General features: G+C 40.4%; 1 protein-coding gene across 1 annotated transcript in view; it reads right to left on the bottom strand.

Moving 5' to 3' along the window:
- Positions 1–589: 589 nt before the first annotated feature.
- prkci (protein kinase C, iota) overlaps positions 590–13,863 on the bottom strand; it is a gene marked incomplete at its 5' end in the record, with an annotated part of 16,909 nt that continues 3,635 nt past the window's right edge. The window contains 13 exons of the mRNA XM_010796633.1: positions 590–2,354; positions 2,621–2,736; positions 4,930–5,019; positions 5,346–5,425; positions 5,858–5,983; positions 7,354–7,441; positions 7,564–7,699; positions 7,780–7,866; positions 9,133–9,230; positions 10,865–11,041; positions 11,898–11,953; positions 12,986–13,040; positions 13,128–13,265. Coding sequence (XP_010794935.1) covers positions 2,267–2,354; positions 2,621–2,736; positions 4,930–5,019; positions 5,346–5,425; positions 5,858–5,983; positions 7,354–7,441; positions 7,564–7,699; positions 7,780–7,866; positions 9,133–9,230; positions 10,865–11,041; positions 11,898–11,953; positions 12,986–13,040; positions 13,128–13,265 — 1,335 coding nt within the window. The remainder of the gene's footprint in view (positions 2,355–2,620; positions 2,737–4,929; positions 5,020–5,345; positions 5,426–5,857; positions 5,984–7,353; positions 7,442–7,563; positions 7,700–7,779; positions 7,867–9,132; positions 9,231–10,864; positions 11,042–11,897; positions 11,954–12,985; positions 13,041–13,127; positions 13,266–13,863) is intronic.

The following is a 13,863-nucleotide window of genomic DNA, read 5'->3' as shown; positions in this document are numbered from 1 at the left end:
CATTTTTGCATATTTCTGCCCTAACAGAAAACAATTTCTAAAACTGGGATAGCTCATTTAATTCAAATACTTTGTACGTATTATTGTAACTTTCTTCGATTCTATATTTATCTGATGCTTATGCACCAATACACCAAATAAATGCCACTGTACATGAGAACATACTTCATTAAAAAAAAAACACTGCAGCCAATTATTCTTTACTTTGGTAAACAAACATGCACTTAAAAGGATCTCTACCATGAAGTTCCCAAAATAAATAGGAAACCAGATACTGAAGTGCTTTCTAATCCTGCAAGTTATTTAAAATGTTTTTGTGTTTACATTAAAGGGGCACTTTTGTGATTCAGTATTGCTCTTGCATAATATTGCAAGACTTGTGTGAGAGACGGATTCAAATAGGATTGGTAAATATTGGAGCAGCAGAAGCTCAATTATCCTCAATTTTAGTCCATGAAACACTGACTCCTACATTTCCCATAATGCAACTCAAAACAATAATAATATTCCACATGAGTAAATTGACTTGTGAGAAAATCAGCGGAGCTACACTCAAGATAAATGACAGATGCACACAGACACGAGCACGTATTAACACAAGGAGAGAAATAAAATGTTTATTTTACTGTCTTTGTTTTTTCTTTGCACACTAATAATAAACATCAGCAGAGTCTTGGGTGGTAAACATCCCCAAAAACACAACAAATACAACAAAATGTGTTTCTGTTGGGTTCACCCAGTAACATTTTGGAATCAATGTAGTGATACAAAAAAAAGATTCAAAATTAAAATCTGATTCACAAAAAAAAAAGTAACCAAAAAAGCTAAATTAACTTTTGTAACAGATGAACGAGTCTGGAGGTCCATCATGCACCGTCACCGAGTGCCGTTACAGTCGGGGGGGGGGGGGGGGGGTTGTAGTGTAAGGTTTTACAGAGAAGCTTTACAGAACTATATTGCCTCAAAGCAGTTTTACAAAATGGGTAATGGGAGATCAAATGGAGCAGAGCGGATGCAGTTTACAGTGAGCGCTGCGTTGTGGCTTTCTGACCGAGCTCTCGTTTCAACAATCATTTAAAATCTTGATTTACAACAAAAGACAGACGTGGAATGGAGAAAGTACAAAAAAAGATGACAGACCATACGTTTCAGAAAGGCATAGTATTCCAAATTAACACAACAAATATCTGAATATATAAATTCTATGACTTGGGACAGCACCTTATGTATACCGTCCCTTCTTTATTCGTACCAGCAAGACATTTTTCAGAAAAATGCTTTTTTTTTTGGTCCTCTGTGAATGTACATGTAATGGATGGTCTGCACAGCAAAATGTAACCTGTGCTCCAGCGTTCAGGTATGATGTGCTTCTCTTCCAGCCCATTTCCCTGCATAGCGAGCTCTTTCATTCACAGTTTGAGAGCGTTAACTCATTGTTAGCGTTGTTGGATGCTGCTGTATACGTTCCTTCATTCTGGGGAGAAGGGACTTGAAGCAGAGCCTTCTGCTTTCCAGATGTCGTGTATTCAACAAAGCCTGAACCCTTTTTGGCTCTGTTACTCAGGCAGGACATGTTACACATTAGAACAACATATATAATGATGTTGTTGAATAAAACATGAGAAAAATATATAGATTTCTATCTTTTTGTGTTTTTTTAAAAGGCTAGTGTTATGATATGTTTTCCTCTACAGAACGGATGTTGTGACGAAGCTGAATCCAGAACGACTTTGTGATGATGATGATGATGATGATGATGATAAGTGTCAGCTTTTTCCACCAGTGGCTTGAAGCTAAAAAGGCCTTGTCTAACATTTATAGTAGATTCATATATGTACAAATAAAATATGCATGAAACACCCCACCAGCTTGAAGGACAGGATGTTCAGTTCATCTGTCGGGGGTTTAGCCTCACCCCCGCCCCCGACGTACAGCGACCTTGGAAGAACTTTGTAGCCTCGCCAGCTACCGATAAAGAGGCCCCGATGAAAAAATCGATATCAGTGCAGATTTACATGATATAAAAATAATTAAGAAGGTAGACTTAAGGGCAAGTGGTTATAAATGGCAGAGTGTGAGACTGGTTTTGGCAAATAAGCGTTCTGCTGTGCATGTGCGGCCCTCCAACAGGAGGATGATGTCGCCGGTTGTCTCGTAACCATGCAGCCTGAAGACACTGAGACGCCACGTAACACGTGCATGAGTGTGTGTGTGTGTGTGAGAGTGTGTGTGGGTGGTGTGTGTGAGCACAGACGTTGCGGCCCCGTCACACACACTCCTCCGCCGACATCAGGAGTGGGTTGATGTATTCGAATCCTTCAAACTCAGACTGGTCAATCTTCTTAACCACATCACTACAATGAAGAAAAAAGGAAAAAGTATTATTTTTAAGCTGAATTAATTTCTGTTGGACTTGAAATTATAATTTTTTCAAGATAACTTCACATGTTTTTATATTAGAAAATATTCCTCTTCAAACCATATTATGTAGAACTTATCCTTACATCATAAAATAGGACAACAGATATTCAAAGGTAAACCACACAAGAACCTTTGTAAAGAAACGTACATTCAGTAAAGTATTGCGTGTAATAAGATAAAAAGAGAAATGGGGACTCACTCGTCGTCAGGCGTGAGCTGGATGGGCTCGTTTGTGAACTGAGCGTCGAAGTTATCCAGTCCGAACTCTCCTGATATGTTGGGCTTGAAAGGCGGGACCACCTGCTTCTGCTCCAGCTGGAACAACAACACAGGGACAGGTGAGAACACATCCAGCTTATCCTCTACTGACATGAATGCAGTCAACACGTCAATATTGAAACTGAAGGGAAATATCGGCAATCGACAATTCATGCTCAAGTATTTGGATTATTGATTAACAATTTTAGCTAATAGCCAATTAAAATGACAAACTGTCTCGGGCTTCTCAAAAGTATTGGTTTCCTGCTTTTTCATTGTGATTACTTCAAATCATTCAAACATCTTTGGATGAATCCCAAAAGGCAACAGCTAGTTTACTAATCGATTATCCCACAGACAAAAAAATTGCATACAATTTTGATAATATATTATCTTCAAAATAACATTTCATACAAAATGTTCAGGAAATGCAGCTTTCAGCGTCTCAAATATGGATATTTTCCATTTTCCTCTGTTTTATACAATAAACTATATCTTTTGGTTTTGGACTGAAGGAACAAGACATTTAAAGACTTTTAGAAACTTTCCATTAGTTAATACTACAGCAGAGAATTCATTGTTCCATTTAAAACAGTCACTTAAACTTTGATGACGCACTTGTACTCCGATTTCAGATTTCACAGTGAAGAGGTAACCATCATCTGGCTCTCAATTCTTACGTCTGTCTGTAGGAATGCTCCCCCTGCAGGCGAATAGCTGCACTGCAGGGGACAGTGTGTGTGTGTGTGTGTGTGTGTGTGTGTGTGTGTGTGTGTGTGTGTGTGTGTGTGTGTGTGTGTGTGTGTGTGTGTGTGTTTGTGTGTGTGTGTGTGTGTGTGAGAGAGAGAGATGGTGGAGGGAGGGGTGTAAGCTGACACTTCAGAAACTCTGGCCGACTGCTGGGGCTCCAGACCAAACAGGGAGGAAATAGGTCACGGTGAACTCTGTCTGCATGTCTGTCTGTCTGCATGTCTGTCTGCATGTCTGTCTGTTCATTCATGAAGGTAACCCCATCATGCTTTTTGGCAATGTCTATATACATGCACATATACATAGATACATATATACAAGGATATGAAGAACTTTGACATTAGTTTTAGTTATGGAACTGAATCATAAAGTTTCCAGTTCAATTGAGTTCATCAAAAAAAAAGTTCCCTTCTTTTAAATACTACAGTAATAATCATGATTATACATTTAGTATGAAATGTAAAATGCTGCCGCCACCAACAAATACAATGTTTGTGTTGTTATAGCTTTTTGGAGCTTTGTTACATTTGAGGTTTCACCTGTATGCAACTGGCAAAAAGATTTCTGTATTACAAAAAACGGAAGGTGAACCATGTTTATTGTTGTCACTCAGTGATCCATCTCCTCTCCATCTCTGGCTTCCCCTCTTGTTCTATCTGCTGTTTTCCTCTCAGTCCTCCAACAGTCTGTCTATCTGCTGCTTTTCACAAGGACCTGAGTCTCTGCCAGAGGTAATAACCCTCAGCTCTGAGCGCTCTACGCCTGCAGGGCAGCAGATAGAGAGAGGGAAAGTCACCCGATGCACTTAGATTTGACCTTCTGCGTCTGGTGGCAACTTTCTGTTTATCTCCTCTGTGCGATCGATTTATGGATTGATTTTGACCTTTTGGCACCCGGCATGCTCCAGTTCTGTTTTCCTGCATTAGAAGTTAGGATTCAAATCGTGATACAGTCTTGTGCCACACTATGAACATTGTTTTGATTTTTAAGTTTACGATCATTTTGGCTGTGTTAATACATGGGGCTTACATGGTGGCGAGGGTTTGAGGTTCTCCCCCAAGATAACGGAAGTTCAACCTCAGAAGTCTTTAACAAATTGTTTAGCCAAAAATATAGATACTTAAATATTACCCAAGAAATTCATTACATTCTATAGTTTTTACTATTTTTCTACTAGGTTGGTCAAAAACATGCTTTTTTCCTGCAAAAATGAAAATGCCTCAAAATCTGTGTTGTTGCCATCCCAGACTGAAAACATTGTTTGTTTTATGGTGTGATAAACTGGTTAAAAAAATGAATAAATACCTAGTTGAATGACGTTAATTGGAAAATAATATTTACATATAATTCTGTCAGTTTTTCGGTCGCAGACTTTTTTGTGTTTGAGATCGTCAAAGCAACTTTCTCAAAGTGCGGTACAAGGGTTAAGGTGACGAAGGATGCAATTCAAGAATAGTAAAATAGAGAGAAACATGGAGAGGATCAAAGTGAGTGACTCACAAGGTCCCAGTCGACGTTTCGGAAGAATGGATGGCCCATGATGTCAGCGAAGCCCGTCTGAGGGTGGCAGCCCAGACGCTCCTTTGGATCCTGTGGGAGTGAGAGCGAAGGGAGGGTGAGAGACATCTCGAGGAAGAGGGTGGAGGAGACAGACAGAAAGCCAGCCCACGGGCAAGAAGGTGATGAGGGTGAGAAATTGCAAGAAAGGATGAGTGGTTTAGGTGAGGGGGAAAGTATTAAGGAGACGTAAAAAGGTGCAAGAGCCACATTGAGACTCAGAAGGACGGGAGTGGAGAGAAGGAGGATACGAGAGGGTGAGAGATGGCGGTTGACTCCCACTAAAGACACCATATGGTCATTCCCACAGCCCAGAGACACTGTTTTGATTCATCCAGGCCTGCCTGACCCCTTCTTACCTTGTTGAGGAATCCCTTGAGGACGCTGGCGGCTTTGACAGACAACGAGCGCGGGATTCTGATCTGTTTTTCCAATATTACTGCAGGAGGTGAGAGGAAAAGAGGGAGGGGGGTGAGACAGGTGAGACAGGTGGTCTCTTGAGGCTAAAATGACAGCATAGGGCACCGACACAGCTGCAGTTATGAGAACAGAAAACCTTTCAATGAAGTGTCAATGGCTTTTGATGAAACTGTCTTGAAAATATGGCTTCAATTCCCTTCCATCCAAAACATCTCTGGCAGTTATGAGAAAACACTGACACGTTTTTAAAGAGTATTTACAATGAAATAACAACATGCATTCACACATTCCTCCGTAACAGATGGCGTGTGCCTGGCTCTGGGAGAAGCGGCCATTGGAAAGGTGTCAACAAAAAGGTGTGACATGTTCCTGCTGTGTGTGTGTGTGTGTGTGTGTGTGTGTGTGTGTGTGTGTGTGTGTGTGTGTGTGTGTGTGTGTGTGTGTGTGTTACCTTGGAAGAGGTAGTCTTCTGTGTTCTGGTCTGGGTTGTCAGAGCTGCCGACGATGTCGAAGGGCGACCGGCCCGCCATCATCTCAAACATCAGCACGCCCAGCGCCCACCAGTCCACACTGAACCCTGAACACACACATATTATATTTTACAAATCATATTTATGACAAGGTGGCAACATAAGTGGTGTCACTGTCTCATGGTAGGGCTCTGCTCAAATTACTTTTGGTACCAGGCGCTTCTATCTATTTTTCCCTCCCACTGTGGATAGTGTAGGAGGGAAGATCAGATGATAGCAATAGCAAATACACTCCGTCAGTGAAAGAAATGGACATTATATCATTTAAAAAAACATCATTTTCAAGATCATCTGGGGTTAACCTATTGATTTAATGCTGAAAAACTAAAACTCAAAGATATGGGATGACCTAAAGTCAGGTGAGACAGAAACAGTCATTTTGAATGGCGGACTAATTCGTCTGAAAAATAGACGAGTATCACAATATTGAAATGTTTAAGAAAGGAGAGAAACATTTCTGATAATGAGATGTGTTGGCGTCAGAGCTTAATGACTGAACTGGAGCATTTAGAAACCGTTCGTTCCGATTCATTTGTTGTGGTTTCTTGGATATAACTCACCCAGGGAGAATGGACTCTTTCTGTGCGCCTTGTATATTGTTGTTGCACTCAATACATCAGTGTTAAAGTGCTTTTAATTGGTCTCTGGCTTTGCAGGCAGGGCTCATACAAATTCAATCAGTCTTAATTATAAGCAATTCTGATGATGGTGCATTCATATTACTGTAACCCTTTTTCACACAGAGAGGGAAACGTATTGTTTTTCTTGTCATTATTGTTAACAATGGCTTCGTTCTATTGTACTTTTTTACAGAGCTTCACTAGCAAAACACTGCATCTGTAACAGTGGATCGTATTGCTTATATGATACCTCTTCTGGTAACCAGGGAGATTTATTTTCTATTTTTACTGTATGTATTTATAGATGGTTTTTAATGCAGCACTCAGTCATGAAGACTAGATCTAACCTCTGTTCTTAATGGCTGTCACACACTTTCATGATTCATTCATACATGTCGGTCATCTTTAACCACATCGTTTTGACCAATACACTCTAAATAACGAGTATAAATAAAGCAGCATTCATTTAAAAAGATCCCACAATTCCTTTGGTAAATCATTTGTTGCCTTTTCAAATGCATTTCAAGTGTTTTAGCTTTTATTTTGTTGCTTTTTTGGAGGTTTCTTTTGCTCATGTGTTGCGGCACTTTTCACATTATTGAGGGGTCTATTTAAGTTTCATCTTTTCTTGTTTTTCTGGTATGTTTACTGATTTAGAAGATTACTTTTCAAGTAGTTGCACCATTGTAGCATCCATAATGGAGACAGAGATATCACAGTATAATGCCCCCTTTATTGCATCATAGTAATGAAAAGGATGGCATTTCTGGTAAGTGCCGGTGTGTTGTAATGCTTACCGTAATCCTCTCCTCTGAGGATTTCGGGGGCGATGTAATTGGGGGTACCGCAGAAAGTGCTCGTCGTATCGCCTGGCCTCAAGCCCTCCTGCAAAAACAAAAAGATCATCAGCTCCAGGATCCTCTCAGAGGGCGGTAAACCGACACCGATGCAGCTTCGCAGGTGCTTTTATCCAAAGTGCATTGTGGGATTATTAATGCAATTCACACCTTGCACATGCCGTAGTCTGTGAGTTTGATGTGTCCCTCAGAGTCCAGCAGCACGTTGTCCAGCTTCAGATCTCTGTAGATGATTCCTCGCTCATGAAGGTAGTTGAGCGCCAGACTGATCTCTGCCGAGTAGAATCTATAAGAGAGATGTATTCAGTATTACCATAAAGATCAAATCAATGTTCTTTATTTGAAAGAGATGCAAGGAAACTCTACCTGGCGTGTTCTTCTGGAAGTTTTCTTTGTCTCTGCATGTGGAACATGAGATCTCCACCGTTCACATATTCAATAACAAAGAACAGTCTGCAAAAAGAAACAAGTGTTATTGTAAAAAAAAAATATATATATATACAGTATATATGAATAACACACATTGTTCCCCGAACTTTAGAAGAGATTCGATCATCTCACTTGAGATTCCTTGGACCAAAGGATCTTTTGAAGCTGTAAAAGTGTATTGTCGTGAACTTCTGTGCACCAAAATGTAGTGACAGTTGTTTGCTTGTTGTCTGTCAGCTCTCAATCAAGTCTAACTAAACCTCACCAATACAGTGAAGCAGTGTTTTAATGTTACACACTGATCAATAATAAATATAGAAGCTTTTTTTTGTTTTCAAATGTTAACTGTGTTACTTGTTTAGTCATTAATATGAACTGTTGTAAATAAATACCCATGATCTGAACTCAAGTTCTCAGGTGTTTAACCACAGTGGGGATCTTCCTGTGACCACACTCTTGCACTGACCTTTACAAAATGTGAATTTACCTTAAACAGACCTAAACCACAGCAGCAGGGGAGGATGAGCCGAAATGCGTCATTTTCAAACACTCATATTTACCGTTTTGTGACGCACTGACAAACAACTGACAGGGTGTCATAACTTATTGTTGTGTGTAACCTTAAATCAACCTGTTGAGATTAGGAATCTGTTTTTCAATAGAGACCTGGCGAGCTGACGGAACACAGAGAAAACCTTTAAAAGCAACCAAAAATCAAGCTTAGAGAACTCATGGTTCAAAAGAAAAAAATTGAAGTAACTAGGTTCATAAAAAAAGTGGACATCTTAAGAACCTGCCATTATAAGCATTGACATTTTGTAAAATGTTCTATGCTGTGGGAACGAGCGATCAGCTGGCTAAGTCTGCGTGAACAACTTTTTCAAGAATATAACAAATAAAACCATCAAAAGCTGATTACTTTGACAAATTCCTGCAAATTCGGATTAAAAACAACTTTCATCTGTGAGTCTGATAAGTTAGTTTGAAATCTTAGACTCATGTTTTTTGTCAAAGTTTATTTATGTTTTCCTTTCGACCCCACATTCACAAGTAAATTGACACACAAGGGCTGTAATCTGTTCCCTCGTGTGTAACTGCATTGCCTATCTAATATTTGTTCTCCCCTTGTTATTCCTTATTTCTCTTTGAATTGGTACACATTATGAAGAAGTCATTCTGATTACACTCTAGTACATTGTACTTGTTCAGCCCTGGGATTGTTATGTTGAAAAAACCCCAATAAAGACCATGTTTAAAAGAGAAATACATTCTTGATTGAGATGCTCTCACCTGCTTTCCGTCTGAAAACAGGAGTGGAGGCCGACCAGGAAGGGATGATTAGATGCCTGCTCGAAAACGTGCTTTTCTGTTTGGACCCAGTCGATGTCCTGAAGGAGAAACACACACAAAGACACACCCGGGGAGTAAATCAGAGATCATTCTGACACCCTTGAACTTCTAACAGCTTAATAAGCACAGTGGTTGATCGACCCTCCTGTGCAGATAGAGACCGGGGTGGGCATCGGTGAGATAAAGGGCTGAGGCAGTAGAAGAAGAACTCTATCGATGGCCGTGTGTGTGTGTGTGTGTGTGTGTGTGTGTGTGTGTGTGTGTGTGTGTGTGTGTGTGTGTGTGTGTGGACACGGATGAGGCTCACACTGACAGAGCAGGGACGGCAGAACACTTCAGCATTGATCGAAAGGCACTTGTCAGTTTGTCAATCACGCTAAGTGCGTCTAATCAAGGCTAACTACTCCCACTGCCTCTGGCTGTGCTGCTACATGTGTTCCTCCAGATCAATTTCTGATGACATGATGGTTTATCTACACCTTCTCGGAGAGACTGATGGCGTCCAAGAGGTCTGTCATCAACACTCAAAGTGCTTCAGACAAGAGACACAAGGCTGGCGTTCAATCACATGAGGCGATGTTGGTTGTGCTATGAATAACAGCGATCATTGATTGGGCTAATTGCATTAATTAAACATGGCAGCGACAGAAGATTGATGACTTCACTGTTAACTAACCATCTCACTTCTCAAAAGACGAGGTGTTGTCTTAAAGGGACAGTTACGCTTTGAGATATTGTTCATGTTTCCTTTGTTAGTAGATATACAACTTCTCAAAAAAGACTTCTGGTTTAACTTAATCACAGAAATGTTTTTTATTAAGTCACTTGTTGCACTATTAACAAATAAGTACGATTACATGAAATGCTTGGAGCTGAAGTGATTAATTGATTAATTGATAAGTAGATGAAAGAATATGAATGATGCCAGCCTCTTAAGGTGAGGATGTGCTGCTTTTCGATGTTTAATATGAATATATTTAGATTCTGCCTGTTGCTCGGAGAAAACAAGACGATTGAAGGTGGGTTGAAACATTAATCAAATCTTTTTTTATGGTAACACATTTTTCATAAAGACATCTTGGTTGAAAAGATAATAATAAATAATCACATATTTGAACACTTCTTTGTAACATGTATTAACCCTGTACAGTTCCATCCTGTAAATATTGCTTTTCACAGTTGTGTTGGAGCCTGTGGTGAAGAGAATTCACAAGTTGGAACTGTTCATTCATTATACATCCGTGGTTTAAGTTATGGTTTAAAGCTTTAGGCCATGTTCAGGTAAGTCAGTCTTGTTAACGACCGTGTCACTTAGTTAGCACGTGTTGTAAACCTCACCAGCTTTTTTCTCTTTGTAGATGCCTGTAGTGTGAGAAAGAGGCAACATATGATATCTACAAGAGACTGAGAATCAACAAGGGATTTGTTGACGGAGGAACCCTCAATGGAAACCTATCCCTAAATAACAAAAAATAAAGCCTCCTTAAAGAAGAAACTCATATTCCATTGGGGGTCTGGAAATGAAGTACTCTGATGTTATATTAATGTTGTGGCATTTTCCTGATCACATTGAATATAGTCTTTGGGCTCACATTGGTTAATCCAAACCACCATTTCAGTGTGTTGGAGTGGACTTCACTTTGATGTCACGTCAAACGTCAGCGTTGTTTACCTCGTCGTCATTGACCAGCTCCTTCTTCACCACCTTCATGGCGTAGATGCGCTCCGTCTTCTTCAGCTGCACCAGCAGCACCTTGGCGTAGCTTCCTCTGCCGATCACCCTCAGCAGGTCGAAGTCGGCCAGCCCCAGACTGGAAGGCGATTTCCCCGTGTCTCTACTACTCCTCGCCTGGGGGGCAGTTCACAGAGAGAGCGTCACACAAACGGTTATGTGATAAACACAACAAGTCAACTATGCAACAAATCAGCTCAGCTCTCAACACAATTGTATTTTCTGACAGACTATCACTATTTGGTCATTTGGTCTGAGCATGAAGGTGATTTCCTTTGGGTGGTTTGTAAATGAAGGTCTAAAAGCACCACATTTAAAAAAAAGTCAATCTAAGTAATGACTTTCCTGTCTGTGTTAACCACCATTGCACTGCCTCCATCAGATTAAGCGATCATTTATATGACTCCTTCTACTCTGTAAACCTGATTACCACCTTCACCATTTCCTCAGCTCTCATCTCTCCTGTAATGTGCTGTAGTGAACCGTATCCACTACCTATTCATCTCACCTCCCCACACGTGACAACCCCCAGAGTCAGACATGGAGCCGTAGATAAGATCATTTGGATTGTACTATTTTGTCTCCGTCCATCTGAGTCCAACTCGATCCATTTCTCCCCCCCCCCNCCCCCAATCTACAGCTCCGTTCAACAAACCCCCCAAACTACATCCCTGGCCATTAATCAGCCTTGGGTGTTAAGAGCTGTGATAAAAGGTTACTTTATTAGCTCCACCAAAGCAAATCAATACCCCAGCGCTGCGAGTGTGCTTACGTCTGCATGCTCTCTATATCACACATGCACAGCAGGTGGAAGAAGAATCACCCAGATGTACACAATGGCAAAATAAGCAAAAAACCTGCTTCCAATTACAGGTGATTGTATTCTTCCTTCCCCTCTCTTCTCAATGAAACAGTGGTGGATTCTCACTCTAAATATACACACATATTTATCCAAAACATTTCTCCCTCTCACCTCTTTCTCTTCTCCATCGTAAGTCAAGCTTTCTCTGGAGTCTTTATTCTGAGGGCCTGAGAGAAGACGTGACAGACAGACAGAAGGAGAGGGGGAGGCAGGAGAGGAAAATACATTTAGCAGAGATGAGAGGAGTGAAAGTAGGTGAGAGACAGTCACACACTTTGTTCACAGCCTTGCAGTCCTTTCTCTCTGCTCGGTTAGAACAGAAAATACCCTTTTCTTTCCACCCGTGTTTAACAGTATATTCAAAATCAAAGTATGTACAAAAATCAAAGTATGTACAAAAACAAGTACAATGCAGCTTTATTTTTGTATTTCTTATCATTTGACTTCATAATAATTAACAGATGCATTTTAAACAGTCTACATGTTTCTATGGTTGCATCCCAAAGCTTCCCAGGTGGCCTGTGAGTATTTATAGATTTTAAACGGCCTCATTAACAGAAACAGCGATTTCAAGCTCAACCACCTGACCCGATTTAAGTCTGGAGATGTTGGTAAATCTCAAACGCAGCTGACCCACCGTGTACTCTGGGTGGTCGCTGCTAAACTTAACGTTAATAATCTCTTGGGGTCAATTATATTATTATATTCTACATTTGGAACAGGTCATGTCAAAAGCATATTCCAAAAAGGAATATTTTTCCTATTATGGGAAGTGAGATTATGCTGGGATTATTACATGTTTAGGAGCATGTATACAGTGCATTTGGGATATGTGTCTCTATTGGGCTTTTTACTGTAGTTATGTTCTCTTAATGGGATTTGTTAACAATAACAAACATTAAGATATTAGCAGCTTTAGGTTTTTAACAATGGCAGTCAAATTTGCAGACATTTAGTGAATTTGTGTCGAAAGAATGGCAAAGACATTCAGAACTGAGAGTGAAATAAATAAAATATTTTAACCACCCTGGACGGATATTTCAGAAATGCACAAGCTAAGTGTTTGGTGAGCAGTTTGAGTGTCTCTTATGTGCTTCTTTTATTTACTCATGTGATTCTGAACCAAAACCTTTGACTGTGTGCAATGCTATTTGAGAAGTGTGTGTGTGTGCGTGCGTGCATGTGTGTGTGTGTTTTACCTGGCTGTTCACTTTGGTCTAATTGACTCGACGATTGTCCGGGCATGAGTGGATCCTAGACAACAACATGTGTCATTAAGCATAATCATCATTGGAAGACAGAATATCATCTTAAAGTGTTGGATGGTAACGATCTTCTCACCTGGATCATCGGCCGGCCACACTCCACTGTGACCAGTTTATGGCACTTCTTGTGCACCAGCAGTTTGCAGTTGATGCATTTGTAGCCTTGCCTTCCCAGACCCCAGATCCGGTCTGTGCAGATGGCGCAGTGGGCTCGCTGCAGAGAGAAATCATCACTAACACATTATATTCCAGGAGAGGCTACAGAGGCGCTGATGGCTTCTGGAAGATGAAGCCCTGCTGGCCTACAATCAAATGATTCTGTGTCCCCACCATCCCTCTTCCTCCTTCAATCAATACACGGACCAATTACTGGAGAGCGGTGGATGTCTCATTGTCCTATACTTACACCTATAATCACTACGCTTATCTATTGTACGACTCATGACATTTCCCCGTGTTTGATTTTTATATCTGCTGTTGTAATTTATTGTCTTCTGTTTGCGATCGCAGTAATGTGTTTTTTTATTTGCATGTGCAGAACTTTGGCTCGACCAAAAATCGTTTTTAAAATGTGCTATATAAATAAAACCTGATTTGCTTTGATTTGATGGTGGAACCAAAAATCCTAGAAAATCTAATAAATGATGTGACTCTTACTCGATTTCAAGATATTCCTCAAATTGGTGCTTATCGTTTGGTGGTGCGGTACTGGGGTAAAAGTTGAATTCTGCATTTAAAAAAAGATTATAATAACACTATCTAATGTGTTCTCAGGAGCTTATGGGGGAAATTCACCCTTTGGCCCTGGAACT

This window comes from Notothenia coriiceps, unplaced genomic scaffold, assembly GCF_000735185.1.
Source record: "Notothenia coriiceps isolate Sejong01 unplaced genomic scaffold, NC01 NC01_scaffold00037250, whole genome shotgun sequence".
Taxonomy (NCBI): Eukaryota; Metazoa; Chordata; class Actinopteri; order Perciformes; family Nototheniidae; genus Notothenia; species Notothenia coriiceps.
This window is presented reverse-complemented; position numbering and strand designations above follow the sequence as displayed.